General features: G+C 40.4%; 1 protein-coding gene across 6 annotated transcripts; it reads right to left on the bottom strand.

The window, feature by feature from the left end:
• Window positions 1-4,879: 4,879 nt before the first annotated feature.
• Window positions 4,880-27,556, bottom strand: BTBD3 (BTB domain containing 3). Of its 6 annotated transcripts, none has more exons than XR_010606009.1 (5): window positions 15,159-15,829; window positions 14,442-14,532; window positions 13,824-13,942; window positions 6,617-9,778; window positions 4,880-4,911 (listed from the first exon to the last, which is right to left on the bottom strand). XR_010606009.1 is itself a non-coding variant. In XM_065632344.1 (5 exons), exons 2-5 carry the CDS (start codon window positions 15,299-15,301, stop codon window positions 8,746-8,748), a joined length of 1,386 nt encoding a protein of 461 aa, XP_065488416.1. In that variant the 5' UTR covers window positions 15,302-15,426; window positions 27,529-27,556; the 3' UTR covers window positions 5,420-8,745. The 6 variants fall into 6 exon arrangements, 3 of the variants coding, with proteins under 3 accessions (XP_065488416.1, XP_065488415.1, XP_065488414.1); XR_010606010.1 differs by lacking the exon at window positions 4,880-4,911 and having other exon boundaries at window positions 5,420-7,146; window positions 8,646-9,778; XR_010606011.1 differs by lacking the exon at window positions 4,880-4,911 and having other exon boundaries at window positions 5,420-6,807; window positions 6,982-9,778.
• Window positions 27,557-27,972: the final 416 nt, after the last annotated feature.

Consider the following 27,972-nt stretch of genomic DNA (forward strand, 5'->3'; position numbering starts at 1 on the left):
TGTCCCAGATCACTGAAATTATGGATAGACTATCCTTACTAATTAATCAGTCCTACTGTAACCTAACGTGCTGGTTCCTTCCTGTGTTGCATATTTTCAAATTTCATTCTGTAAGCCTGTCTCCCAGATCAAGACACACATTTCATTCCAAGCTTTAGTTCAATTAATTTCACTTTTTTGGCAGTGCTGAAAAGAAACTCTCCTTACAAAGGCAGACATGGAGTACTGAATGCCAACCTTCCTAGGTGGAGAACAGTAGGTGTTTGCTTCTCAGCCCTTGAGAGCCTTATTTCACTACATGAAAATCCACCTTCAACCAGTGACAAGAATCCTGTCAGTGCAGACTGAGTTACTGGAAAATGCTAGGAAGGAATTAGAACGCAGAATCTTTCAGCTGATTTTACTATCATTCCGTAACTCCCCTTTAGAGCTGCAGTCTTCAGTTTCAAGCCTCTTGCCCCTTTCCAGTACCCCAGAGTTGGTGATATCCATGATCACTGTGACTGCTCTGTTGGGGAGTTCTCTTGTAAAACGGGAACAAAAATGACCGCCATGAGCTGGTAGGAACGCCAACTTCTAAACATCTCATGCTACACTTCAGTGATTTCTCAAGCTCCTAATATCAGCTCAGAAATGCCATGAAATGCCGTCCCAGTATGAACTCACTCTGTCAGTTCATATTTGTTCAAAACATTGGCAGGCTTTATGCCAGATCTGGGATCATCCATCCCCCTCACAGCTAGCAGAAAGGTGACACAGAAATCACAGAACTTCCAAGGGCCATCCTGTGTGCCCCAGTTAATTCACCAGAAAGGCATCATGTTGAGCCCATGCCTCATTCACATCAAATTAGTATGAGTATTTGATAAGCAAACAGAGCACCCTGCTACTGCCGTCCTTGGAAACACACTGGGGGTGCAGGGAAAGCTTCCTCTCCCAACTGTGTCTTGGACTCCTGTTCTTTGCCATCTTATTACAAGCCAACAAAGACTGAGGGGTGAGGGAGAGCGCTTCATATGACAATTACAGGTTATATTTGAAAATTATTTTCCTAAGCAGGGTCTGCCAGCCTGGCTCATGCCCTGACACCGAGGAGAAAAAACAGCTTATCTAGCATATATTGTAAAGAAAATACTATATGAAGCATGGAGAACAAAGGCAAAAATACGTATGCGCTTTATCCTAAGGCGGCAAAACAACTTCTCCCTTTGTAGGGTCTAGGACAGTCTCAAGCATAAGAAACTTTTAGAAAATGAATTAAATAGTTGTCATGACTGTATTCTTACCTTCTGTCTGTTGATTTGGTTCCCCTGATGCCTCAACAGTTCTCCTGAAGCCAGTTTGCTGTCTATTGTCTGTGCCTGATGAGAGCTCTTATTTCTGATTAGATATTTTTCCTCTGCATTCCAGATCTCTCACCTTCATTTCTCTCCCTCAGCATCACTTCTCCCTAAGCGCTAAAGGTGTCTGATGTGAATACCACTACTAGCATGCCCTGGTGGGTAGGAAAAACAAGAATATGTCACACCTTAGCTTAAGACTGCAATCAACAAGCGATATCTTCACATCTGGAAGTGCCTTCTTTGTGCTACCCCCATGCTCTGGAAGTTCTGCAGGATTTAGTACTTCTAAGCTAAATACAGTTTCTTGTTCTTTTAATCATAAAAAGTCCTGCTACGGAAACAAGCCAGATACGCCGAGCTCCAGCCCTCCACGAATTTATTTTATTGGGTCACAACTTCCTAAGAATAAGGCATTAGAGAAGAAAGCAGATGTTTCCGTGTATGCTTTTGAGGTAGACATGAGTTCTGTCCCCAACTACCTCCCCTGAGCCCACTTAGACTGCTGACTTTGTAAATACAGGTGCATGACTTGTGGAGTCGTCTTCTCTGGAGACATTCAAAACCCGCCTGGACGCCTTCCTGTGTAACCTCATCTAGGTGTTCCTGCTCTGGCAGAGGGATTGGACTAGACGATCTTTTGAGGTCCCTTCCAATCCCTAACATTCTGTGATTCTGTGAATTAGCCTTTGCAGAATCACAATCCTTAGACCTGACAAAAAAAGTGAATTAATGCTCATTTTGCCTTTTTAAGCACAACTAGCAGTTGGCTGTAGAAAGTGAAGCTAAGGAACACTGAAATACATACATCCACATACATACATAAGAATTATCCTACCCCCTCTTGCCACACTAGGTCAGTGTTCGGTACATCCAGAAGAGCTTGCAAGGAGCTCACCAAAGCGCTGGGATGTCCCACCCTCACTCAGCCAGTCCTTTCCACCAGGTGCTCCCAGTCCCCTCAGCCTAGGCACAAAGAGAATCGCTGGGCTTCCATCATGTGGAAGCCTCTGGCACAGACTAGGAATAGGCAGCTTAGGGTAGAGGAGAGCTGGAGCCCCTCCCAGAATAACAAACAAACCAAAAAAAAAAAAAGGCAAAATGGAATTGACAGTTGTGAAAAATCACAATCACATGCCATTCAGCAGCCCAGCTACAACCTTCCATCACTGAGAGCATTACGATACAGGATGCCAGCTCTTTCGGCTCATGAAATCAGCTTATTCACAATAGCCCTGCATCCAGGAGCTCCCACTGCTGCCTTCACGCAGTGGTCCCCCAGTGCATTTTATGCCTTCCAATTCTACACGGCTGAATTGTTAGACATGATGTTCAGCACATGGTTGTGGTCAGCACAAGTCAGGACAGGGTGTTTTCAGGGAAGTAGGAACCCTTCGTTTGTACCTACCCACAGCACCACCACCGAAGATATCTCCCCATGCAAGCCTGTGTTTGTTGTTAGGCTAAAACCAGCCATGGTTATTTTTGAAATGCTGACACTCCCCAAGCAGTACTTAATTTAACTGTGAAGAGTCTTTAAAATGAGATCTCGAAAATTGCAGTTGCTAGTATCTCTTCAAATGTAAACCCCACTGGACCAGGATGGAGGATCCCTGAAGGCCAAGTATGTTATCTTTGTCTAGAGCAAACAATTAGAAAGCTGATTTTAAGATGCTACAATTAAAGGCTTAATATAAACGCATTTCTGATGCCATCCAGATCTTGGCAGACTTCAAGAAGTTCTTTCAAAATACCAGTGCCTTCAAGCAAAATAGCTGTTTTTGTTTTTCCTTCACGCTGAATAGGCTATGGGCAATTTACACACACCTTCTAATCTTAAAAAATACTTTATCCTTGCTATGTATCTTATGCACTATGAGTTCCATACACAGATTGTAAAAATCTACATAAAACCTCATACAGATTTACTGTTCTGCTTACAGATTCATGGCTGAAGACTAAGCATACTAGTAGAAAAGCTCGGGGGTAGGCATATAAAATCTGATGAGCAGGAGTTCCGTAAGATTTAATAGAAAGGTTTCTACCTGTATTTTAGATAATCAGATTACAGTAGGATTTCAAAATTAATTTCCCTTTCTTTGGCAGCTTTATGTTGTGTTTTGGGAATAATCACACAAATTGAACATCGCAAATGAAAATCCTGGGTTTATTGAGGTCACCAGGGTAACTCCTACTGATTTCAATTGGGCCAGGGCCTCACTTTATGGGGAAGTCTTGGGGAGAAAATAAATTCAGACTTCTGGAAATGGAGCAGCTTGCCAAAAAACCCTTTTTAAATTTTATTTTGAATATGGCCACACCGCCACGTGAAAAAGCAGCTCCTTTCATTGCCTTCAGCAAATCAGCAGGTATTCCTCCTCCCACTGACTGCTTGCAAGTGTGATAGAACAGGCTAGTTTAAAAGCTGCTGCTTTTCATGGTGGCCAAATACTGCCCATAGGCTGGTGTCTCTCACACCCGTGCCAGATCTCATCTTCTACTGAGTGCTGAGCTTGGGAGATCTGAAAAGACCCTCTTGTTTACATCAGCCCTAGTCAGGCTCTTTTACGGGATTCAGGCTTGTAGGATAAGTAGTCTTGCCTGTCAGAGGCCAAGAAATCTTGGGTTCCTATGCCTAAGAGCTGAGCACTCACAAGGAGTCTCTTTTAGATGGGACATGGCTTTCATGATGGGCAGTGGCTGTCAGGTCCTGAGGAGTTTCCAACTGAGTGGGACCAGAGAGTCCTTCTCCACAAAGCAGGATTTTACCTGTGAGACAAACAACCAAATTCAGCTCTTGGAGTCATCGTCCTTCCAAACCCAGAAACATCCTATTTCCTTCTACTTCAAACTCCTTTTTTTCTGGTGTAAACACACACATGCTTCTCTGCATCACTGAACACAGTGCAAGAGACTGACACAAGCTCTACCTAACATCAATTTCCAAAGCAAGTGTCCTAGCACTTCTGCCAGATTTCAGCCAGAAATAGAGAACATCTCTTTGGATGAGACAGGTCATTCTTTATTCATCTTGTCCACTTAGCTCTTACCCGTTTATCAGAGAAACTGAGGCTGCTAGCAGCACTCATCTCCTGTAACACACCTAGCGACGCTGTTGCTGCTGCTGTGGTCCTTGCTGCACCAAATCACAGCGGTATTTACCACACATTTAGGAGCTGGTATCATTAGAAGAGAACAAGGCATAGGACAGTTCCTGTTTGAAGCCAGCTTCAAACTAATGAGAAGCACTAGATACATAAGGGAATTTGGATCAAGAATGTAGCAGTGTGGTACCAAGTACTGCAGTAAGAATTCTACAAAAACAACTTACCAAAACTGACAAGCTTGATGCCTGCAAACACACCTTAATCAGAATTTTGGATCAAGTCCGAAGGTACTGTTTCTACTGGGGAAGACTTCCTCAATTTAATTTCCATGTCTCTCTATCACACTGTGGAGTATTTCTTATCATTAGCTAGTAATATCTGAAAGGTCTTGGAGACAGACATCATGGAAGTGGGACATCAGCTTCACTGACCATAAAAGTATTTAAAATGAAGTTTCAAATCTCCTGGAAGAAAATCGTTAAGTAAGAAAATAGTCAGAATTTTGAATAATATTATGTAATTAACTTTTCAGCAGAGAACAACCTCTTGGCACTAACCATGTCCTTTATTCTGCTATATCAGAAACTGAAAATCATGGCCTTTCCCATGCCAACTGTCTTTTAGAATAAACACAAGACCCTTCCCCTTCATCTCCACACACTTAATAGTATTAATAGAACATTAAAATATTAATGCTAGTAGACAAGGTCTTTCACAAAGCACATAAATGAATTAATTCATTCTAGCTCATTAGCTTAACCGTCAACCTTTTTACAATGTAACTGATTAACATTTTCATTGTTCTTCCTTGTTTTTTTCCTTAGACTTTTACTTCTTTGGAGATCAAAAGACCTCTGAATACATAAGCTCAAATATCTGTGCATAACTGTACAAGAATAGAAACTGCGAAAAGAGATAGCTAAGTAAAGGCTTTCATAGCTCATGCTTCAAAGACACTGCAGGAAACAACCATTTAAGAACCATTTTTATTTGTATGTTTAACGCAATTATACACATTCATGAGTCTGACAAGATCTGCACTGTGACATTAAAGATACAGTACAATAACATTCAACATGAGGTACTTCATATTTATATATATCTGTCCTTTATAAATAATGCTGTAAGCCTGCTAAGGTCGAACACTGCTCCAGCACAAACAGGCGCTTGGACCTGAAGTTAGTTGAGTTTATCACAACAAATGAAAAAAAAACAAACCAAAACAAAGCAAAACAAAACAAACAGTTCAGTGCAATAAGTATGTAGAAATTAAAATGTTTACTTAAATACTATTTTCGATATGCAGAAAGTATATTACATTATACTCTCTTATCACAGATTCCCCTCACCAGGAAAATCAAACATACAAGTAGCAAAGATGGCCCAGTACAGTTTAAGACAGAATCTAAGAAAGGATCTCTACTGACATGCTTACATTCCAGGTTGATATAGCTGATGCTGGCAAAACGTCAATCAATGTATTCAAGCTTGGATGCTACCGCTAAACCAACCAAATCCACATTTAGACACCTATTTAAGTGCCCTGATGTCCTAAGGTGACTGGTACAAGCCGCCTTGCTATACACCAGTGCTTGTTAGCATCAAGCATCAAAAGGTGTTTGGGGGTGCTTATGTTTATTGATCCATATTGAAAAATTTTACATGCACCAGTTCCTAAAACCTGGAATGGATTCAGAGGAATTAAGCTAGAAGTAGCTTTCACCCTACTTTGTCAAAAAGATTTCATAAAAATAGCACATAAAAATAATAATTAAATAACAGCTCATTTTCTACATGTTACGGCTACGTAGTATTCTCATCAATTTCTGTTCCAGCCAGTTAATGTAGTAGATACATCACCTTTATTTGCAAATGAGTAAAACCTAAAAATAAATTAAAAGTGAGAACCCAAGTCTAGTTATATCAATGCAGTACTTAGATTTGTCTCACCAGCTGAGGCACCTGATTTTTTTTCCAAACAACTCAAAATGCAGCTTGCAACTGCAAGCAACTTGCCAATTTGATCATCACTCAGATGAAATTATATCTACATCAAACACTTGCTGTAAGAAAACTTAATCAGCTGATTAGCATCTTTCTCTGCTTTCAAAGGTATTTAAAGAAATGGAACTGCTGCTAAGATATTGTCTAAAAGTAGATGACCATTACCTCATCACAATCTTAGACTCCTTTTTGCAGTTTCTTCAGCAACTCTTCCTCCAGTCCATGCAATTTTTACTCTTTTCTATTTTAGGCTGCAGATCTAAATATAATTAACTGGAGCTTTTTAAAATCTCTTGCTGGGAGTTTTCCATGGAGCATTCTGTTTAGATTTCACTAACAGTCTGGATTATGTACATCTGTTACAAAAAAACAAAACATTTTTCTATATATTTTGAGGGTATTTACTTTTCAGAAAGAACGCTGCGTACACACACACAGAGGTATGCATGTATATAAAACATTAAATAGTAAAATGGGTGAAAAGCATAGATCTTGCAGGGCAGTTTTTTACCTGGCTCTCCTTTTATTACCTAGAGAGAAGATCTGGGCTTTGGCCATAAAGTGTTTGACGTCTACGCTCCAGTTTTCCTTACTTCAGATGGTGTTTTGGACACTGCAAAGATGTATTGGCACTTTATGATGGCCAGGGGCCAGGATTCCAACCGTCAAGAAACACTTAGAGTAATAGTATTAAACTGGTAAGAAATCATATGAGAAAAACATTTTTATTACAAAACTGACAAGTGAATTTAGGGTTATGCTACATTAATGCATCAATATACTATAATATTAATCTTCAGTCTGCCTAAAGAATCATTTGGTCCTCTCATTTTGTTAAAATGTATGCAATAAACACAACCCACTTCAGAGGTGAAATAAGAATGAGATGCTTTACAATAGGTAGTGTGCCTCTGAGATGCAACTGTCCCAATGCAATGCTGAAGGACTTTCTTGTGTTTAAATAGTATCTGTATTTCTTATTTATACTGGTTGCCTTCCCTCATAAAGGGAGTCACAATCCTGAACACTTTTCCAAAACTGATACAGACATGTAACAGGAAATTCGGAAACAAACAAACAAAAAAATCAGACAAGGAAAATGTTCTGTACCACATAATCCTCTCATTGATGTGTAACCATAAGCAGTTGCAAGAGATCCAACATTAACACATTAGAGACTTTCTACTCCTCACTGTTACCTGATGATGTACACTAAGTATAATATGACCACAGCTGGGAATCTTCCATCTTTGTCTAAATTTCCACTGATAATGTATAGTAATAAAGAGATCTCATATTACGGAACAAAGTCCAAGTCAGGACTGCTACGTTCTTTTGTTCCTCTATAATCTGCCTCTACCATGTTTAGGAGGAAGAAAAAACCTCATGCAAACCGAACAAAAAGTTATCCTGCATCGGATCACACATACCCATTCCCATTTACTTAGCAAGGGTTCAAATAAAAGCCACTTAAACAGCAAATCAACATAGCAAAAACTATGTCATGGGAGTAGTTTCAAGAGCTGCATATATAATCTGAACACGCACTAGTACTTCCTTGCCTTCAAGGTGGGATTCCTAGAAAATAAACTCTGAGGGTAACTTGCTCAGCCCACATTTTCCCCCTCGCTGTAAACATATCCACGCACTGTGGACGTGGTCAGCAGACTGTGTAGCTGCCTGAAAACCGCTTGCTTTTGTCTTCCCCCGCAGCCATCCCGAACAGCTGGCCACAGGAGAACCTCACAGGATGAAGCTTTAAACCTAAGCTTTTTCTGCTTACAGCTGAAGTCCTTCTTTCAGTTCACATGATCAAAAGCAGCTCATTATTGGCATCTCTTAAGTCTGAAGAGCAGACAGAAGAGAGAGCTATAGAAAAAGGCTCTTCATTTTCTACCCCTATCTCCCCAAATAATTATGAGCAGAAAAAAGAAAATGAAGAACGAAAAATGGATCAATGAAGACAGTGTTTAGCAAGATACAAGAGGGGGACATCCTCTGGAGATTCACAGGTGCATCACAGAAAGGGTCAGCACCACCAGCCAACAGGCACCTCTCTTACAACGCCTTTAAAACTTTCTTGTTCCTAAGGGCTTCCAGTTTAAAGTTAAATTTAACACTTAAACTCTATCGCCAACGATGCTACAAGTATAGCAAGCCAGTAACTTGCCCACAGCATTTAGTTACGTATTACCTGTACTGATCACATATCTGCAGATAAAAAGCTAAGCGTCAGTAGGCCTGAACCAGATAGGTTCTTCATAGCAAAATGCTTTGTCTCCACACACTTCCATTCAAGCATAAAATATGAGTTCGGGAATTTGCCCTCCCTGTACTCCAGTGCCATTTGTACTGTCCGAAGAGCACTGAAACTGAACAGTCACCTTCCCACACTGAACTTCTGTCATTCCTTCTTGTCCAAAATAGCTGAGTTCATTACCGTCCAGAATCACGCTAGCTGTGTAAAAGGTGTCAGGCTCAATCTGCACTGGGTATTCAAACCACACGGGAAAAGTGTTACTGGAACCATCTGAGAAATATTTACTCAAGTTCTGGCCAAGGATAACTCCTTGTCGTTTCAGTTCAATCTTGGCACTGTACTCTGCTGATCCACAGCTGGAGCCATAAAGCCCAAAGCCAGCAATAAACACTCTCTTATCAACAGCGAACTGGATGCTGTCACACCGGCCCCGGTAGCGCCACTGGTTGCTGCGGTAAGCGCAGGACTGGAAACGGTGGCATCGCTGAGGAACGAGGCCTTTCCGGGGCTTGCTTACGAATTGCAACTCTGGCTTTTTCGCAGCCGTATACCAGAGGAAGATATCATTGGTTTCGTTGAGAGTCAGAATCCCAGACTGAGCAGCGCCATTCGCGAAGTCATCGAGTGCCATGGTAGGGATGCGTATCAAGTACAGAGCCTTCCCGAGGACCTTGCGCTTGTTGTCTATGGTAGCCGTTAGCTCTTGTCGCTGACACTCCACTTCAGCCCAGTTCAGAGCTGCTTCGAAAACGACAATTTCTTTGGCATTCAGAGTCTCCCTTCGGAGAATGCTTTCAAGTGTTTGAAAATCAATGTCACAGAATCCCTCAGACTTCAAAGCTAGCTCAGCTTGGGCATCAATCACTTCCCAACAGCGCTGGGTCAGGTCAGGTTCCTCGAATAAGCAGCTCTGGGAAAGCAGCACGCAGGCATTTTTTGCACTTAGACTTGTCTCTAGAAAGTTGACGCAGGCGCGGGCAAGATGAGGGACAATATACTTCTTGGCAGCATAAAGAGTGGCCAGTACGGTATCTGCAGCCAAATCAATTTCATCACAATATATGTATCTGAAATAAAACACATGCATGTAACACCACCGATTAATGCAAAAATGTAATTTGTCAACAACATCTGAAAATTATAAACAAAGAATATATAAATAGCTCCACATTAAAATTAATAAGCAATGCTTTTGGGGAACATTGATTAAATCCAGAAAGTACAAACCAAATTCATCACTCATATAAGACCATGAAAAATAACAAGCTTAAATATAAGGTGAATAAAACTTGACATTTGGGGTACATGCTATCTAGATAATGGTTTTGTTTACAAAGTATGGCCCCTCCAGCTCTGCCTTCCTTCCATACATGCTTTGGCTAATGAGAGGCTATCTGCCCCAGGCAGCAGCTTCTCAGTGGCAACCTTACTTGGTTTAACAGCAGACTGGAACACGTTACAAAGAGTACTTGGACTGGATGTCTTATGATGGTGAATGATGATTTATTGGGGTGTATTATATAAATAGAGAAATGCAAATACATTTATTGGGAATAGCTAGCTAGTCTAGCAAGAGAAATGCTATGAAAGTATATTAGGTGCTATTCATTTTCATAACTACCTGGTTGTGGGATTTTTTTGGTGGGGGCTTTTTTTTTTTTTTTTAAACAGGGTGATGAAGCATATACGAAAAGAAAAAGGCACAGAATTCTAATTTTCAGGTTTATTAATGCTTACAACATCCTAGCTACACTAGCACAGCGTTTTTTCTCAGTCTCATTGCATAAGGAGGAAAAAAGCTTTACTGACACGCTAGTGTGGTAGAAGAGATGAAGGTGAAATTCTATTTATGTCACTAAACTGCTGGGATTCATTGCTCAGAGAAATGAAGCATTGTACAGTTTGTTCTTTTTAATATCTCATGCTTCAGGGCCCCATTTACAGCTGGTGAATGCAAAGTGCTAAAACCATGCCAAATGCAATTTTCCTCTTCATAGGGATAAGCAAGTCTTGATGGTTATAGTTGATAAAAGCATCTTCCTCCAGTAAACTTGAAGTTGCATGCAACCCTGTACTAATTAAAATTTTCTAGTTAGAAGATTTCCCAACACAATGAATTTTTTACAGAACAGATGTGCTTGTAAAGTGGAATTAAGATCTACACTGATCTGATTATAGTTGTAAATATCTTTATTTGTATTTTTGCAGGTGTAGGGTACTATCTTCCAAGCCACACTCAGAAAACATGCTCAGAGCAGATATTGCTCAAGCAACATAATGAAACGTAATAGGTTACAGACAAAAAGAATACTTAGATAGACCCAAACCTTTCTTTTTTTTTTTAAATACCTTTCTTGCTTGGTTTCAGCTGGGCTATTTGTAACAACAAAGGCCAGATCTACATATCACTGGTTACGTGCTTAGTTCCTTTACTGTCCAAAAAATTCTCAATGTATCAATTCATTCATTTTTATGATTCCCTTCATTGCGCTCCAACTCTTTTCTCCCTTCTATTACTTCTCTTCACCTGCTAGTACAGCAGAGACTGATGACATCTGTTTTAAATTGAAATCGTACAAAAGTTGCTAGCTTAATATTCATGAAAGTGAAGAACTAATATCACTGATTTACAACAGACAGCACAGATCAGCTGTCAGCAATATTCCACAATTTTTACTCTGCCAATGCACCTTGACTCTGGGCTACCATTACTGATATTCCAGTTTCACTCTGTTCTCAAATGGAGGATTCTGCTAGACCACAGGGTTTGACTGTTTAGTACCACATTCATCCTGGGATGAGACCAGGGATCCAACTTGAACAGTCAAGATTAAGGTAAAATATAATACATTAAAACCACCAATTCAGTGTGTCAGCTAGACTAGGAATTTAACCCTATTCTTAAAACTGTAGAGAAGAGCCAAATCAATTTTACTGAGAGAATAATTATTATCTATCAGTCAAGGTATTATTTTCTATGTTATATCTGATGTTTGTTATCAGAATGCCCACTAGACAGTAAAAGAAAATATTTATGCTGTAAGAATTCACTGTCCATGGGGAAAAAGCAGCAAAACGAAGCCAAAAAAACCCCAACAAAAAACAACATCAAAAACTCCACCAAAACACGCATAATCAAACTCAGTGTATTTTCTTATGAAGACTGTGAGGCAACTTTCCTGACTGTGGAGAGGAGTGTATGAAGGAGAGGGCTGCTTTGGGATAGGTAAGAAGTATTTTCCTTGTGTAGCAACAGTACAATGCGTCTTCTGCCATCCACTGCTCACAGCAGTTGCAAGCAACGCTCATGGGAATGATTTCCCAGGGGGACAGGAGTGAGGGGACTGTGGCTCCCCCCAGTGCAGCACATGCACTGGGTCCTGCGATGATGGGAATGATGCACTGTCGAGCAATATCCCTTCCCTGCCTGCACCCTGATGCCTGTGAACGCCAGGGCTGTCTGCAGGCACAGGAGCACTCTGCAGGTTCAGGCACGCTGAAGTTGGCATTGGCAAGGTCAGCTCAACATCCACAAAGACCACTAACTTCTTGTGGTCTTTTGGTTTTTTAAATAAAAACTGAAAAGGTGAAGAATTCCATCGTTCTGACCATACTCTCAAAGACAGTTTCTTAAACTGCCACGGGCTAAAGTAATATGCCAAGACCCAGATGTCAGTACTGATACTCTCTTTTCTAGGTTTGCTCTCTGAGAATGTTTCTTAAATGTAAATTCAGAAATCATTCAGTTTTTATACAGCAAATTATGTCTAGCCACAGTGTAACAGATTTGCTGTTCAAAAGGATGGAGAGGGGGTGGGGGCAGGAGAATCCAGATGCCTTGTAAAATTCTGCATGAAAGTAAAGCACAAATCTGAGTTCTGCAGAACATACCCACAACACCAGAAAAGCCCAAAGCAGGGATCAATAACACACCTACTTACATAATGTCGTATCTTAACTTTATATTCCAGGTCTACAGAACATCTGTGTGACTTTGGCTTTTCCTGGCAGTTATTGATACTTGCACAGAACATTTCTGATGTTCATGATAACCTATAAAAACTCTATGCAACAAACTCTACATACAACTTAGAATGTTCATCTACAGTGCCATTGAAACATAAAAGAAAAAACAGAAATCATTCTGTAATCACAAGCTAGTTAAAACAATCTATGAAATACAATACACTGCTACCTAGTGATTACACTATTACATGCAAGAAAATCTGCAGCATATTAAAAGGATCACTGTCAGACACCAATGTATTTTTTTGTATATTTTTTTATCAGAAAGCAATGGCAGTTACCAAAGCTGAAGGGGAAAAAAATCCTCAAAGTCACAGCATTTCTGTGATAGGACATTTCTCTTTAATAATCGGAGTTTATAGATACATTCAAGGACAATTCAGCAGGCAAGCTGCTTCATTATGCTCATTTAGGAAAAGACAGCATTTCTTAAGTAATTTGCTAGAAGAAAAAGAATGGTCATGTAAACTGACTGATCTTCCCCATTAGAATAAAAAACTCTATTCACGTAAACAGCCTTTTTATTACTTTCCAAATGCATCAATGTGACAGATAAGGAGAAATTTCATTTTCAGATGCTATATTCAATAACTTAGGGTCGTTTTTCTAAGACAAGACCTGCATACAGCAAGCTTATAAAAGAGCTAGAATGATGTCAATACACAAACACAGCAATTCTAGGTTTTGGTGGGTTTTTTTGGTGTGTTTTTAACTTTTCACTATGCTTGCAAAGTAGAACAGGGTTTTTTTATTACAGCTGACAATTCTTTTTAGTAACTTCACTCCTTTGTGTAACGTGTAGTGACACATCAAATCAATAGGCATTACATTATACAATGTGCCCAAAGATCCCCTGTCAAACTCATTATTTATAACTGCCTACATTAGCCTAATATATGCATGCCAGGAAGTAAAGGAAGAGAGCAAAATGAGGTAAACGTTTAAAACACCTGAAACACAAAGCGGAATATTTTCAGCAACTGCTTTCTTTCTGTTTATATGCAAGGCTAATGCTTTAACTACGACATTACCAGTGTATGTATACGTCATAAAGGAAAACACATCCAGCAGATGAATGATGCTTACTTCAGCATTGCAAGAAAAGCAGCAGGCTCAACATCTGGTATACGGATTTCATCTTTGTCCTCAGCAAGCTCTCCGTAAAACATCGCATGGAATACAGAGCTCCCAACAGCCAGGACATACTGTTGAGAAAGGGAAATCTTATTTCATGCTTTAAACTGAAAGCACTGCCAAAAAAAAACAATGTGGGAGAGCTACTCCAAGCACACTGGACACTGACAGACTCTATAGACACACTTCAGTAAGATATGAAGTCAAAGTTAAGAACTGAATTACACATTTTCCCTGCATTTTACTCTCATGGGCATATATACATTAGCTACTTGAAAACACTCATATCTACTAGAAGTTAACTATTTCTAGAAAATCTCAAGAGTAATATTAATCAGCAGCATAAAGTAGTATTCATAACTTTACAATGACTGCCTTACCACAAGTGCGTTGTTTAACCAAAACCACAAATAAAAGCAAGGGACAAACTATTCCACTGCATGTAGCCTTTTCAAATGCAGAATTATGCCTGCCCCATAAGAGCCAAGTCTCCTACGCTATGTCCTGGCGTAACCGTGGGAGCTCTCTCTGGCTATCCCCGCCTGAGCTGATAATGCAGCTGTTGCTTACTTTGTGTCCTGGCAGCCGCTGGGTCCCACCTGGTGGCCCGACCACAAAATGAACATCTGCCATCAAGTCATTGTTGAACATCACTGCATTTCTACAAACAGAGGCAGCGTGTTAATTATGGCACCCAGTAACACTGTGCTTGCCCCAGACCCAAAAAATTAAATTTCTTAACAACTTTAGGTTGCATGTTAGTAAAGAGAAGCAGGTCACACTTTGTTTTAAGCTATTTTACACATCATCACAGAAATATACCAAAGAAAAAAGTAAGCAGAGATGGGAAGGTGAGTGTGTGTGTGTGTGCGCAATAAAAAAAACCAGAAAACAAAAACCAAAACCACACACAAAAAACCCAAACGCAAACTTGTGAGAACTTTTCAAAAAGTGGAAATCAAAGCCAAGACCATGTATCACCAAAAATTCCTACTATGGTCTAAGAAGAAATCTTTATGTGTATGCTGCTTCCAGCAACATTTCAACATTTTTATGTACTCAAGACAAGCAGCTGCACTGCCTGGAAAAGAGATATTAAAATATTTTCCATTACCAAAATACTTGTTCTGCACACACAGAGGGAGGGGGAAAGAAAAAAAAAAAAAAGACAGAGAGAAGTGTGTTTTCTTCAGCAAATAAATGAACAAGTAAACATATGCATTACAAACATTTTGCTACTTTTCACCACTCCATTCAGACAGCAAAAATAAACTGCCCTGAACTTACCTCTCTCTGATGGTTGGATAAAGTCCTTGCCAATTAGGTGCCGGAATAGTGTTGTTGTTATTGAGATTTTGCTGGTGGTACTGCTGGACAGCCGTTGTATTAGTGTTGGCTGGTTTCTTTCGGGGAAAAATATCAGCAGCCATCTTCTTCTTCTTTTTGGTCTTCAAGGTAATGATTTCATAGCAAACTGGAGGCAATTTGCTGCTGCTACTGCTGCTGCTGCTATTTCCTTTCTTAGAGCTCTTCTTGGACCTGTTCTTGACCGTCTCTGGAAGCATCAAGAAGAAGGTGAGACATTTCATGTTCTTTCCTTTCTCATCTACCATGAGTATACTTGTCTGTAAAGCTAGATAGCCTGACTAGCTAGGAACATTAAGAAATGCACATGGAAGCTGTTAAACTGAAAGCAGCAGAGCTGAGAGTTTGCTTCTTTCCCAGCAAGACAAGGTGACCTTTCCAGTGCACCAAGTAAGAAACTGGCTTTAAGTTTGATCCAGTACTTGAATTGTTAAATACACCCCCATCATTCCTGCCAGTTTCATTTCTTTCCAGATTTCCCCATCAGGAATCTCCCGAAAGCACTACACCCTGCAGAGGGGGTACACGCATGGCTGTAGCACCGGCTTTCTGACGAGGGCTAGCAAGTCGCAGTAGTGCTGCTAGTCTGCTGAGCGAGCTGAACTTGTGCGTTGAAGGATGGGAACAGAGTAGGTATTGCAGCCCTGCAGATGGAGTCAGCCAGCGTTGGAGCCAATAGCTGAAGTCACCGATAGCGATTGGAGCCAGCCGCACAGTGACACCTATTGTAACGTACGCCGCTCCCACATTAAAGCGACAGCAGTTACACTCTTCATGCCATACCTAGCGCTAACTAACAAAGTAATACACAGCGTGCGCCGTTGTGTAAGTGCGTGACTGGCCAGAAGCATCTGTGTTTTAGCTCTCCTTGACGCTGCTTGAATTTTCACAGAGGAAGCAATAAAAAGTTGAAATCAGGTAGAAAGACTTATTTGAGTCTAAATATTTCCATGGGAGCTATTTCCACAGGCAGTCGATATTAGCATGACTTCATATGTCTCTAGTATTCCCACAAATCCCTACCATAACAGCAGCTCAGCAAAAGCACGCTATAGCTGCCAGAACCAAACTAAAGCAATCGGCTAGCAGCAGCAAAGACAGCGATACAGTTAAACAATCCCTTTCAGTGCAGCTCCTACTCCAGTGTAACATGAATAGAGATGAGGTCACAGCTTTAGTTTTAACTCCTTATGTTTCTAGATAACATAATAGCCTGTGACAGGGGTCCCAAATCACTAAGCAGTGCTAATTAAGCCAGCTTACACCAGACATGGCTGTACCACATCAGAAGAAAACTTCTAGATGTGCAATCAGATTAAAGCAAACCAGAGTGAATATATTTAATTAATATTTCAAAGCATTAAATGAAAAGTCCAAATGATTTAGAGAGCCTCAGGCATAAGTCACTCCTTGAGATGCAAACACACTCCGATTTTATTCACAAATAATTTCAGAAATGAACAGGATATAAGCTATGTCAAGCAAACTATTTAAATAGGAAAGAAGACTAATTTTCAGTCATTAGTTTACTTTGAACTTAAATTTAGATTAGATTTCCATAATAGTAGGTCAAGTCTAACTAAAAAAAAAAAAAAAGTCAAGCAAGCATAGCCATGTAAAAAAAAAAAAAAAAAAAAAAAGGCAGGGAAATAAAAAAAAATCAGGTATTGGGTGTCAACATTTCACACCTTAAAATATTGGGTGTAGGAATAATTAAAATATAATTTCATAATTATTTTCAAGTTTTAAAGAAAAATTCTCTTTACTTTCAAAGCAAATCAAATCACTTTTAGCCTTAATTAGTTTTGCTGGACAAGAGTACAACAGTGACATTAAAGTGATCAAAGGCTGGTGGAGAAATGGCTGACCTTGCTGAAATCCCTGACAGATATCTGTCACTGACTTAAACTGAAGCACAGAAATGTTATTCAGGCTATTTATTGAAACACCATCACAAAAGCTTAAATCACAGCTATGGCTTTGTAACACGCAATCTCTGAATGTCTTTAAACCCAAAACTGTAAAACCTAAATGCAGATATTTCAAAGATTATCAGGTCTCCTTGGGAGATTTAAGCACCAACTAAACACCCTGGTTGTCAGCCCTCTAGAGACTTTGCTGCAGTGGTTTGAAATTATACCATCTCCAGACACACATCTGTCCCCTGTCTGATGTTGCTGCTCATGAAACAGAAGCAGAAGGATGTGTCCATGCCTCAGCTGCTACATTTCACAACCCAACGTCTTAGTGCAAAATCACCTTCACCAGTAATTTAAAAGAAAATGGTAGACTATGCCTGGTGTGGCTGAAAATCAGGTATGTTCCTAAATACATTGAGAGGCAAGTTATGCAATTTCCAAAGAAATATTTTCTAGCAAGCTTTCCTTTCTTTTCTTCCCCCTTTCCCCTTTGGTTTCCTTTTTTATCTGCAACAGATTGATTTGGAAGGGAAACTAACAATCTAAGCCATATTTAACTGTAGAGGCAAAAGAAGGGGTAAAGGATAAGAAACTCATTCCACAGATGGGATGTTTATAACTGCTTACAGCTGAGAGTACAAACAGGGACACAGCAGGTATTCTCAGCACAAAATTTGAGTTCGTTCAGTTCTTTTCTCTCTCCTTATGTAAATTTCTAGCTCTTCTAGTTACAAGAATAACTCTTTTGCTGCTGCAGAGAAAAGACATTTCAGAAGGAAAAAGTTTTAAAAAACCCTTAGAGATAACAGAAAAACCATGCACTCTTCAGAAAATCTGGTTCTCAGCATTGCGGTTAGCAGAAGGCAAAAGATAGCAGGGGTTAGGAGATCCATATGAGATATTTGATATTCATTCCATAAATCCATTTTATAGACTATCAAAGTATAAAACAATCAAGGTCCTCACACATTTTTTCAAATCATTTGACCAGTACAGATCAAACAATTATACTCACACCGAGTAAGGTCACTGGGAGGCTACAGAAGAGAAAGAAAATGACAGACAGATTGACCATGTGACATGGTCTGGGAAAGACAGATCGTAAACACGAACAGGTAGGAGCTCACCATACCTTGACTTCTATAAAACACAACGCATGTATAGCATATTGTGCTTTCTTGGGGAAGGAAAAGAGGGAGAAGCTGCAGCTGAATTATGTTCTGCCCAAATCCAGAAGACAGGCCCCCACCAGACAAGAGGTCAGGATAAAAATCCACCCCAGTAAATAAAAAGCCTAACTACCATCTTTGTCTATTCTTAAGCCGCATGCCAAAATCTGGTCTGCTATAACTGGAGAATAGGGCCTATTCCACAACAGACTCCAAAAGTTCCTATAAAAAACTACAAACCTGCTACAGGCTTTATACTGCCTGCCACTGCACTTCATCAGCTCAGAAAGAGTCTCCTAAACCAATCATTAGATGCATGCAAAATGGGGAAAAAACCCCAAAGAATTAGAGCAAGTTGCACCCACTATTATTTGTTCTGTCAGCAACTTCAGTTCATTTGCCTACAATATGGTTTTCCTCTCTTACTATACATATCGCTAATGGATTTACAAATCACTACATCAGCAGTCAGTAAAAGCAACCTATGAACTAGTCCCTGTTGAGAGACTAGGCAAAATCCCAAATTCAAATCAGTCCGTCTCCAGCAAGAGGATCAAGGAAATCAACCTTCCTTCACCCAAAGATCTATCAATTTCTGAAACAGTATCACAACGTGCTCCTAATCTCTTTCAGCAATTCTCATTTTTCTGCATTAATTATATATTAGTAGAACCAAACTCTCTATATACAACTTCGAAAGCGGGAAATACAGTTCTTCAAAGACACATTAATCTCTATTTTATAAGCAAGTTGTCAAACCAGAAATATTAAAGGGTATAGAAAGATCCATGCTTAAATCTTAACACTGGCCTAATGAAAATCCAAAACGCCAGAGGCGAAGAATTTAGCAAAGGACTATATTCTGAGGCTGAGATACTACACATCAAGTTACATGCCCCTTTCAAATTATTAGGAACAGATTATGAGCCCTTGGAAATGAGCTCCTGACTAAATACTGTGAACAATGGAAGCATCAATTTTGCTGTTCCAATCCAAACGTGTGCAATATGTTTGCAATCCCAGTTTCCTTTATCCCTTAGGACCATAATATACCTTGACACCATTGTGAAGGTTGGCACAGGAGTTGTGTTATAGCTCAACTCTCGGTACAACTTTTAATAGTACAGCATTACTATAATTATGCCTTTCTAAAGGTAACTCCCAATTGAGAAATCATTTCATTTCCAGGGTTGATGTAAGCACTCTTCCTCATATTACATCAGTCACTTCTGCCACAATAGCAGTATAACCAAGTTTTTCTTTTTTTTTTTTTTTTTTTTCCCTTCTAGTAAGTTGTGTTTTTCTGTATCTCTCACTTACAGGACCATTCTTCATGCAGTAAGGCGAACTGGACAATTCTATAAAAAACAAGCTTTCATCAAAATTCCCAAATGTCTGTTACGACCAGATCAAGAATAAAGAAATGAATTCCAAGTAGGCAATGAGAAAATGCATATATTCCTTTTTTCTGAAGTTGCAAGTCTCTCTCTTGGCGGTTATTATAGCTCTGTATTAACATTCTCTGTTTAAATTCTAGATTTCCCCTTACAAAGAAACAAATTTCAGACAATACACTTTGATTAACCAAAATAAACACAAAACGTTACTATCTAACAAACCTACCTGTCCACTGCTAATTTTCATTAAATTTAGGTTGACTTTATGCAGTCATTTAAAAGTGGAATGTGTAAGTTCAAAAAACAAACAAAAAATTCAACAAACTCAATCCACACAGCTGAGGAGCCCAGACCTGTTTACCTATCCATGAATTATTTAGTCACTTGGAAGAATCCTTCCCAATCACCATTCCAGAGCTGGGAAAGAGTAGTATCAAAGTAGAATTGTATCTCAAACCAACACTATAAGCTTTAAACTAAAGTCCAAAATAGCTGAACTGTACTTTCATATAGCTCTTACACTAGACTAGCAACATAATTGTTAGCTAATATTCTTCTCAACTCTGCTTAGCACTTAAAGTACAAAGATTTAAATATTTTGCATAATATTATTCACTAAGATAGTTTTTGCCTTTTTTTCCTAAATGCCCTTAACGCTTTTAAGAAAACAAAAGCAGAAAGCCCTGAGCAGTCTAGTCAACAGGTATTAATACATACAAACTTACACAAAAAAAGAATCTCAAAGAATGAGTATTCAGATGTCTTTTTATTCTTTCATTCTTGTATTATTTGCTAGCATATAGGCTATGTGTCTGCACGGCCCTTCTTATTAGTCTCCCTGCCGAAGTAGCCTTAATTTTTTTGCCTTTTTTTAATCTGCAATCATTTTCATTGCCCCCTTTTGATTTTTTACAGCAATATCCTTTTTGAGACAAAGCAATCAAACCAAAACATTATATTTAAGAATAACATTTAGCCCTATGTTTACTTGTGAATAAACATCCACTTTCTTTCTGTGTGGACTTGTATTGGCTCACCATGAACTTAATCCTTCAGCAAGTACATCATCTTCCATTGTCATTTTTTTCCTGTTACTTTCTTGCTTAGCTGCTTGAAGTTTTCAATTTAAGCCCAGTGAGAGGTTCATTAACTTTATATTTATGCCCTAAACACAACATAACACAAAAGACTTCCCTACACTGTTGAATTTTGGTTTTAAAGTTGAAGGTTTTGTTCCCAGCTGGGTCAAAACAAATATAGCAAGTGTATTAAAGCAAGCAAGAAAAAAATGTTTAAAATTATCTTGTATTTTCATTATGATTTCAATGCCATGCTTGCTGCACGAATGACAGTCCATATAAACCACAACCATATAAATAAAGTCTGATATTTAAACAGCCTACAGTGAACGACATATTTGATCCTGTTACAATGAATTATCCTAGAAACATCCTCTTCTGTGCATATGGAAATTATGTGAAATGCTTCATTACAACATGAAATATATGATTTTATCAGCCTACTGAGACATATTCCCCCACGTCATAGTTTGGGAACTACAGGTAGAAAATACCCCAGAGCAGAATTTGCAATTTATTCTATAAACTTTAATTTGCTTTGTGATAGTTCAAAGTAAAAACAAGAATTAGAAATAAACTCTGAGATGAGAAAACCTGCAACTACAAAATGAAAAATTCAATTCAAGGTTCCAGGAGATAAATTGTTTTTCTACTAATTTAAAAGTGACAAATTACACATTTCTTCCCCACCACTACTACTCTTGCTTGTCCATCTCATTTTATGTTGAGTTTTGCTCTTGACAATCTGTAGGGTCAAAAAATAAGTTCTTTCTTAATGGCTGTCTTTTTTTTATTTATTTCTAAACAGGATATTGCAAACCTGAAAGCCTTCAAGCCTTTTTCTAAGACAGAGGTCAACTGTAATTCTACTCTGCCTCTTACCCAAAATGACTTACAAAGGCAAGATCAGATAGCTGAGGAAATTGGTAATGAGATACAGTGGTTTTCGTCTCTAGGTCACTAATTCTAAATTGACCGAGGTCAACAGTAATCAAAAGTCATTAGCATTTAATGATTGTTCAGTGCCCTGTGAGAAAGAATCTAGTGATCTTGGTGCACTTCACAAAAACCACCACTACAATTAGTACTCACATGCTGCCTATTTCAAGGGAGAGCTCAGGATCAGATGACTACAGACAGAACTTTCTATCTTACAGACAGATCTTGCCTATGCAGACAAACCTTTATACTAATTTTAGCTTGCCTCATAAACTATTCTTTTTAAACTGAATAGTTAAATTAATATAGGCTCTGATAAAGGACAGGTTGGAAGATGACTGGTCCTACTGCTTTACATCAGTGGCTCCCAAATGTCTTTGTCCCCTCACACACAGTCTGCAAAACGCAAATGCTAAAACAGGTAAAAAGACACCTTCCCAGCGAGTTCTTGCTTGTGAGAGCCAATGGCACTAGAAGACTAACTACCCCATGGGTATCCACACAGGGACTGCATTGCAGTTGATTAGGCTGGCATATAATTAAAGGACTACATTTTTAATGCGCACATAACCTACGTACACCACATCAAACCATAGCATTGAAGTACCCTGTGGGACAAAAAAGGGGGAGAGGATATTGCTACGACCCACACCACACCTGTTCTGTGGCCTGCAAACTTCAGTTGCCTTGGACTGCCATGCTTACCAGCACCTTCCGACAAGGCTAAGAAAAAGGGAGGGGGCTTTTGGAAAGCTTGGTGAGGTGCTGTAACGTAAACGTCATTAGGGTCTGTCATGGGAAAACTACATCATGCCAATTTGTAGTTCTCTAAACTTGACTAGATGTAAAACATGCAGCTTCAAGATGCAAAGCAGATCAGCAACTCTGCACACTTGTGTGTGCAGTAGAAGAGCATACCTGGAATCATCCAGGAAAATTATTTTAAATTAGTTTTAACAAGGGGAAAAATTGGTACAGCTTCTTCTTTCTGCTGCATTTTAAATGACAAAAGAGGAAGGTCATTCCATTGGCAAAACAAGCATTTGGTAAGAAATGAATTCTCAAACACAGTGGCTCTCACTTCTCAAAGGTAAGAATCAAAAGCCCTGAACAACAACTCTTGCAATGTTTTTACAATTATTTAATAACCCCAGTTTTTAGGTAGGGGACACCGATTGCTGCTAACCTGAGCTGCATCCAGTTCAAGGAATGGAATCAAACATTACATGCATTCAACCACACCGTACTGAATTAATCTTCCTTTGCCACACATTAGCAGCTGCGGATCTTGTTACCTGCCCTTGTTTCCAGACTGCCATAGCACATGCAGCTCCTGTTTGAATGGCCATTCCACAGAAGGATAAAGATGTTACCAAATTTTTATATTAACTGGTTTAGAAAATTAGATTTACTTTGCTGCATGTATTTCAGTCACACTTGCCTATTAGATCAGTTATGCTTTGGTATTTAGATTAATTTCTCCTCTTTACAAGTAAATGACAGCTACTTTGTAGTAATCAATTTTCAAGACGAACATATACCTACTCCTCAAATTCTGGTTTCAGAATATACTTTCAAGCATTAAAAGTTATTTGTCTAGCAATGTTAGGATATCCTAAACACCTGCTCTCTTTCACAACAACTCTGTTTCAGAGACTGCAGGACATACTAGAAGTGTAGTAGAAAAAAAGAAAAAAAAAATCAAGGAAGGAGCAAGTAATCAAACATAAGAGCACAATTAAAGGACTCTGCAAGGCAAGTAAATGTACATATGCATTAGTTTTATGTATTACAAAGTTTTATATAGTATGAAAGCCTTTACTTTTTCTTGATATACATGGAGTATTATCACCTTGGTCTGATAGGAGAGTATTACTGAAGACAAAAATCAAATAGCACTAAGAAATCAAAAGGCACGTTGGTGCACTTTGTACTTTTAATTGCATTATATTATCCTAACGTCACGTGGTATTCCTTGGACCTACGTTCCTTGACAGAACCTGAGCAAGCTGCCTAACAGGGCAGCGATTTCTTTCATCTCCGAGTTGAACTGGATGCTGAAGACTCCAAAGGAAGGTAAAATACTGCAAGCTAGGGACAGTGTAAGCCACTGCATACACTTCGGCTGTAAGCAATACACAGCTAATTCCAGCTCTACCTCAGCGTTTAAGAGTATGGCTTGCACTTTCCTCCTCCGCTAAGTGGGCAAGGTGACAGGCTGTTAAGTAGCATGTGACATATTACGGATTAGATTTTAAAGGCGCTTTGTTCCATCAACTCTTGCAAGCCTACATGTCTGGGACAAACAAACTCACAACCTGACTGAAGAGTTGCTTTCTTTTCCTACTTTGAAAAACCCTTCCAACCAAGCACACTTTCAGCAAGCAGGGAGGCAGCAAAGCCATAATTCCAAAGAATGTAGTTTTTGAAGAATATTACTCCTTTAAACTGGCTTGGATGTGAAAAGGAAAAACTGCATCTAGAGTGGATTCAGAGTGTAACCTGGTACATAAATATCCTATCACAGTAGGATGTTCTCAACAAGTCATTCAGGCCTGTACTGAAGTGGTACATGATCCTCTGGTGAAATATTTATTCAGGATATCAGGTAAACTCAGGATCCAAGGAACAGGGCTGGACAAGGTGATGTCTCAAGATGCCTTCCAAATCTGCCTTCTGCGAAGCTACACCCTATATACCCAGGGCAGCCAGCAGACATTCATGGATCACCAACCACTTTACCAGTGTTTTGAAATGCAAAAGCTTTCCAGACTTGGGACTCCTCTCTTGGTTTTCTTTTGCTCTAGCTTGCCAGGTGATCAAACTCAAGATCTGGCAGCAGGATCAGAAAAAAGACAAGCCAGGACTGGAAAATGGGAAGTTTGCAAATTCAAATGAAGTGACCTTTTACTTAAGCTTTCCTTCCCTCAGTTTTCTTACATACATACAAATTTGGTTTTGTAATTAAGGCACAGGATTGGAATTCAGCTTTATGGCAGAAAATTTAACCGAAGACAACTTCCACTAGACAAAGCTTTTAAACTTTTCCTTCCAAGATTTCCAACTCTAATTTCCTTTTTTTTGCTGCATTTACCAGACAGAAACTATTGGTTATCACTTATTTATATAGTGCCTCACTGTCCTGGTTTTGTTAAAAAACAAGTCTCTCTTTCAGTGAATTTCTCTGTCAGATAAAGTCGTCTTACTAACTGCAGTTTTCCTGAAAGTTAGATATATGTTTTGGTAGACACAGCAATGGAATGCGAGGTCATCGATAAGGATGGATGCACATCCCAAGAGAGTGGTGAACTGAAACAGGTGACCAAAAAAAACCCCAAAAAACTGACCAACTAAATATTCCATCCCATTCACATGATACTTCATATAAAAGTGGGAGATCACGAGGATCTCGTCCTTTTCCTTATGGCAAACATTGGGAGAGGACCTTGCAAGTTGTCCCTGCGAAATGAGGCCTAGTGACAGAATCAATCCAGTTCCGGTTGGCTGCAGAGTCCAGTCCAGGACTTCGGGTGCCGGCCCTACATCTGCCGGAGCAGTCGCCGGGACTTTCAAGATTGGTTTTGTATATTTTGTATTATTTTCTCTATTTTTATTGGTAGCACTAGTAAAACATTTTTAACTTTTCCAACTCTCTTCTCTCTGTCCTTCTTTCCCTTCCAATCGCCTGTCCTTAGTGGGAAGAGGGGAGAAGGAGGGGCGAACAGAGGAGGTGAGGGACAGAGGGGGTGAACAATACATCTGCCACAGTTTTATTGTCACCTCGCAATCAAACTACGACACTCACATAACAGGGCTTCCATGCCAGCTCAGGTACGTGAACATTTGCTCATGTAAAACAAAACAATAGCCTGTGAGGTTCAAGGAGTTACTAATGAGAATATCACTGAAGAACTATCTTGAATTATCGGAGAAAGCTAATACTGGGCATGAACAACATTCTGCTGTAAAACTAATGTCATTTGTACAAGTTCACACAACAGACAAAGACCTAAATTTCTTCTGAAAACATAACAAACGGCCTATCACCATTAGACCTGTGTTTAACTGAGCCTACCCTAGCACTGATGTACTCGTCATAACAACTGTTTACTAACTTTAGAAAAAATTTTTGCTCACAAGCTCCAAATAAGAAAAATTACTGTTGCAACTTGCATCTTTTTCCTCAGCCTTAAAGGGCAAGCTAAAAGAATTCCACATCACTTCTGAAAGGTGTTTCCTCCAGGGCAGAGCTGAAAATCACTGGAGGGGAAACACAAAGAGTTATTGTGCAGTTGGCTGCAGTGTACTTACTGTGCGGGATTAAAAAACAAACAAATCCAACAAATCACTTTGATTTGCAATGAAGCCAAGATACTCTGTTATGACATACTGCGCTACTTTCTATAGGAAATGGTGAGACCAGTTATTGCCCACTGAAATAAAAGCAGTTTGAAGCCCAACTCCAGCATAAACCAGTTGAAGTAGCATCAAACATAGTATTGTATACCTGTAACCAAACATCAGCTCTCTCTACAAAAAAAAAAAAAAAGCCCAGAACAGAGATTAAAGTTTGACATACAGACTACAGGCTGAAAACAAAGTATAGCGAAGACAGTACAGAAAACCCGCACCAGCACCCTTCGGATAAGACACAGCCAGTCTTTGTTGTCTTCATTGGTATGTTGGTAATCATCATTTTAAAAACACTTAAGTATCGTAACTCCAAACTCTTTTGTACTTCAAGCGAGAACAACCCATTACTCTCTCCTATTTTTAAATGCACCATCGCTCAGGAAACACTATAGGCAAATTAATTTACGAACTTCATGTGAAGGTTACCACAGATGGCCTTTCTTAAAACAAAACAAACTGGAAAATAGTAAAGGTGTCGGTGGGCCCTTAAGTGAAACGACTCAGTCTTCAAACACATGCACATCGGGAAGTTTGGCCAAAAACGTGGGGAAGAGGCGGTGGTATTTATATCAAACTGGTCGTGATTATTAGTTGTTCCTCTGGGAAGTTTTATTTAATTGATACTTAAAATACTATTTCTTTTAAAGAAGCATTACTTTAAGCAGACAAAAAAGCCAAAAACAAGACCCACAACAACAACCCGCAACTTCCAGGTTTAGACAACTCTGACTTTGGCCAAGCGGCAGTGGCAGCCTCCACACACGCAGCCCCTTCCCCCTTGAGCCCCAAACACCCGACTGCTAAAGCAGTTTATCCCGCCCAAGCACTCCTGGTAACACGAGTAAGCCAACCCACTTCTGCAGAAAACACACTCGGGGGACAAAAAAAAAAAAAAAAAAAAAAGAATGAAACCTGTCGAAACGGCTGCGGACACACATAATGACTCCGATCGGGCCAAGACCTCTTTGTGCCGGGTGAGCCGCCGGTTCAGCGCCGCCCCAGCGGCAGCCGGGCTCCCCGGGCTCTCTCTTCCCAAGTTTCGCGGCGGCGATGCCGGCGCTCAGGTGCGGCCGCTCCGCCCCAGCGCCGGATCCCCCGCCGCCGCCACAGCGCGGCCGGCCCGCCCGCCACCGGGAACGGGCGCCCCCCGCCCCAACGCGCCCCTTCCCCCGGCGCCGCGGCAGCCCCCTCACCCTCCGCAGGACGCTCCCCCTCGGCGGCCCCCGCAACGCCCGGGGCCCAACGGGGCCGCCCCGGGCCCCTCTCATCGCTCCCCGCGCCGCCGCCCGCGGAGCACGGCGCGAGCGCCCGGTAACGGTCGTAACGGCCGCAACGGCCGCCTCGCGCGCCCCCCCGCCCCAGCCCCGCGCACTGACCTGAGGGCGCCCCCGCTCCCGCGGCGGCGCGGGCCCTCGCCGCTGCACGCGCAGCCCCGCCTCGAGGACGCGCACGCGCACACCGCGCACGCCCCCCCCCCCGGGAGCGCGCAGGCGGGGCGGGGCGCGGGGACGCGCGCGGGCGCTGCGCGTCGCTGCGGAGCGTGGGGTTTTGTCCCCAAAAATAAGGCCCCGCTGTAGCAGGGGGCACCACGGCAGCAGCGAGAACTTCAGGTTTTAACCAGCAAAAATGGGGCTTCGGCACCAAAAAAAAAAAAAAATTAGAAAAGGCGTATAGAAAACTATAATAGCAGCACATTATTAATTAAAATTCCCATTAGTGCCTTGAAACAGAAGCGTGTTCTTGGCTTGCGGCATCCGACCGCTCTGAGGATTCACCCCCTAAAAAAGTGGGGGTTTGCGCGCATCAGTATCTGAGGACAA

The sequence above is a fragment of the Caloenas nicobarica genome, chromosome 3 (assembly GCF_036013445.1).
Source record: "Caloenas nicobarica isolate bCalNic1 chromosome 3, bCalNic1.hap1, whole genome shotgun sequence".
Taxonomy (NCBI): domain Eukaryota; kingdom Metazoa; phylum Chordata; class Aves; order Columbiformes; family Columbidae; genus Caloenas; species Caloenas nicobarica.

Excerpts from the sequence above, each read along its gene's own strand:
- BTBD3 (XM_065632342.1), bottom strand. The coding sequence starts at position 15,484 with ATGGTAGATGAGAAAGGAAAGAACATGAAATGTCTCACCTTCTTCTTG. Across the intron at positions 14,533-15,158 it reads TATCCAACCATCAGAGAGAG|AAATGCAGTGATGTTCAACA; the intron begins GTAAGTTCAGGG and ends CTCTGTTTGTAG. Across the intron at positions 13,943-14,441 it reads AGCGGCTGCCAGGACACAAA|TATGTCCTGGCTGTTGGGAG; the intron begins GTAAGCAACAGC and ends CTTTCTCAACAG.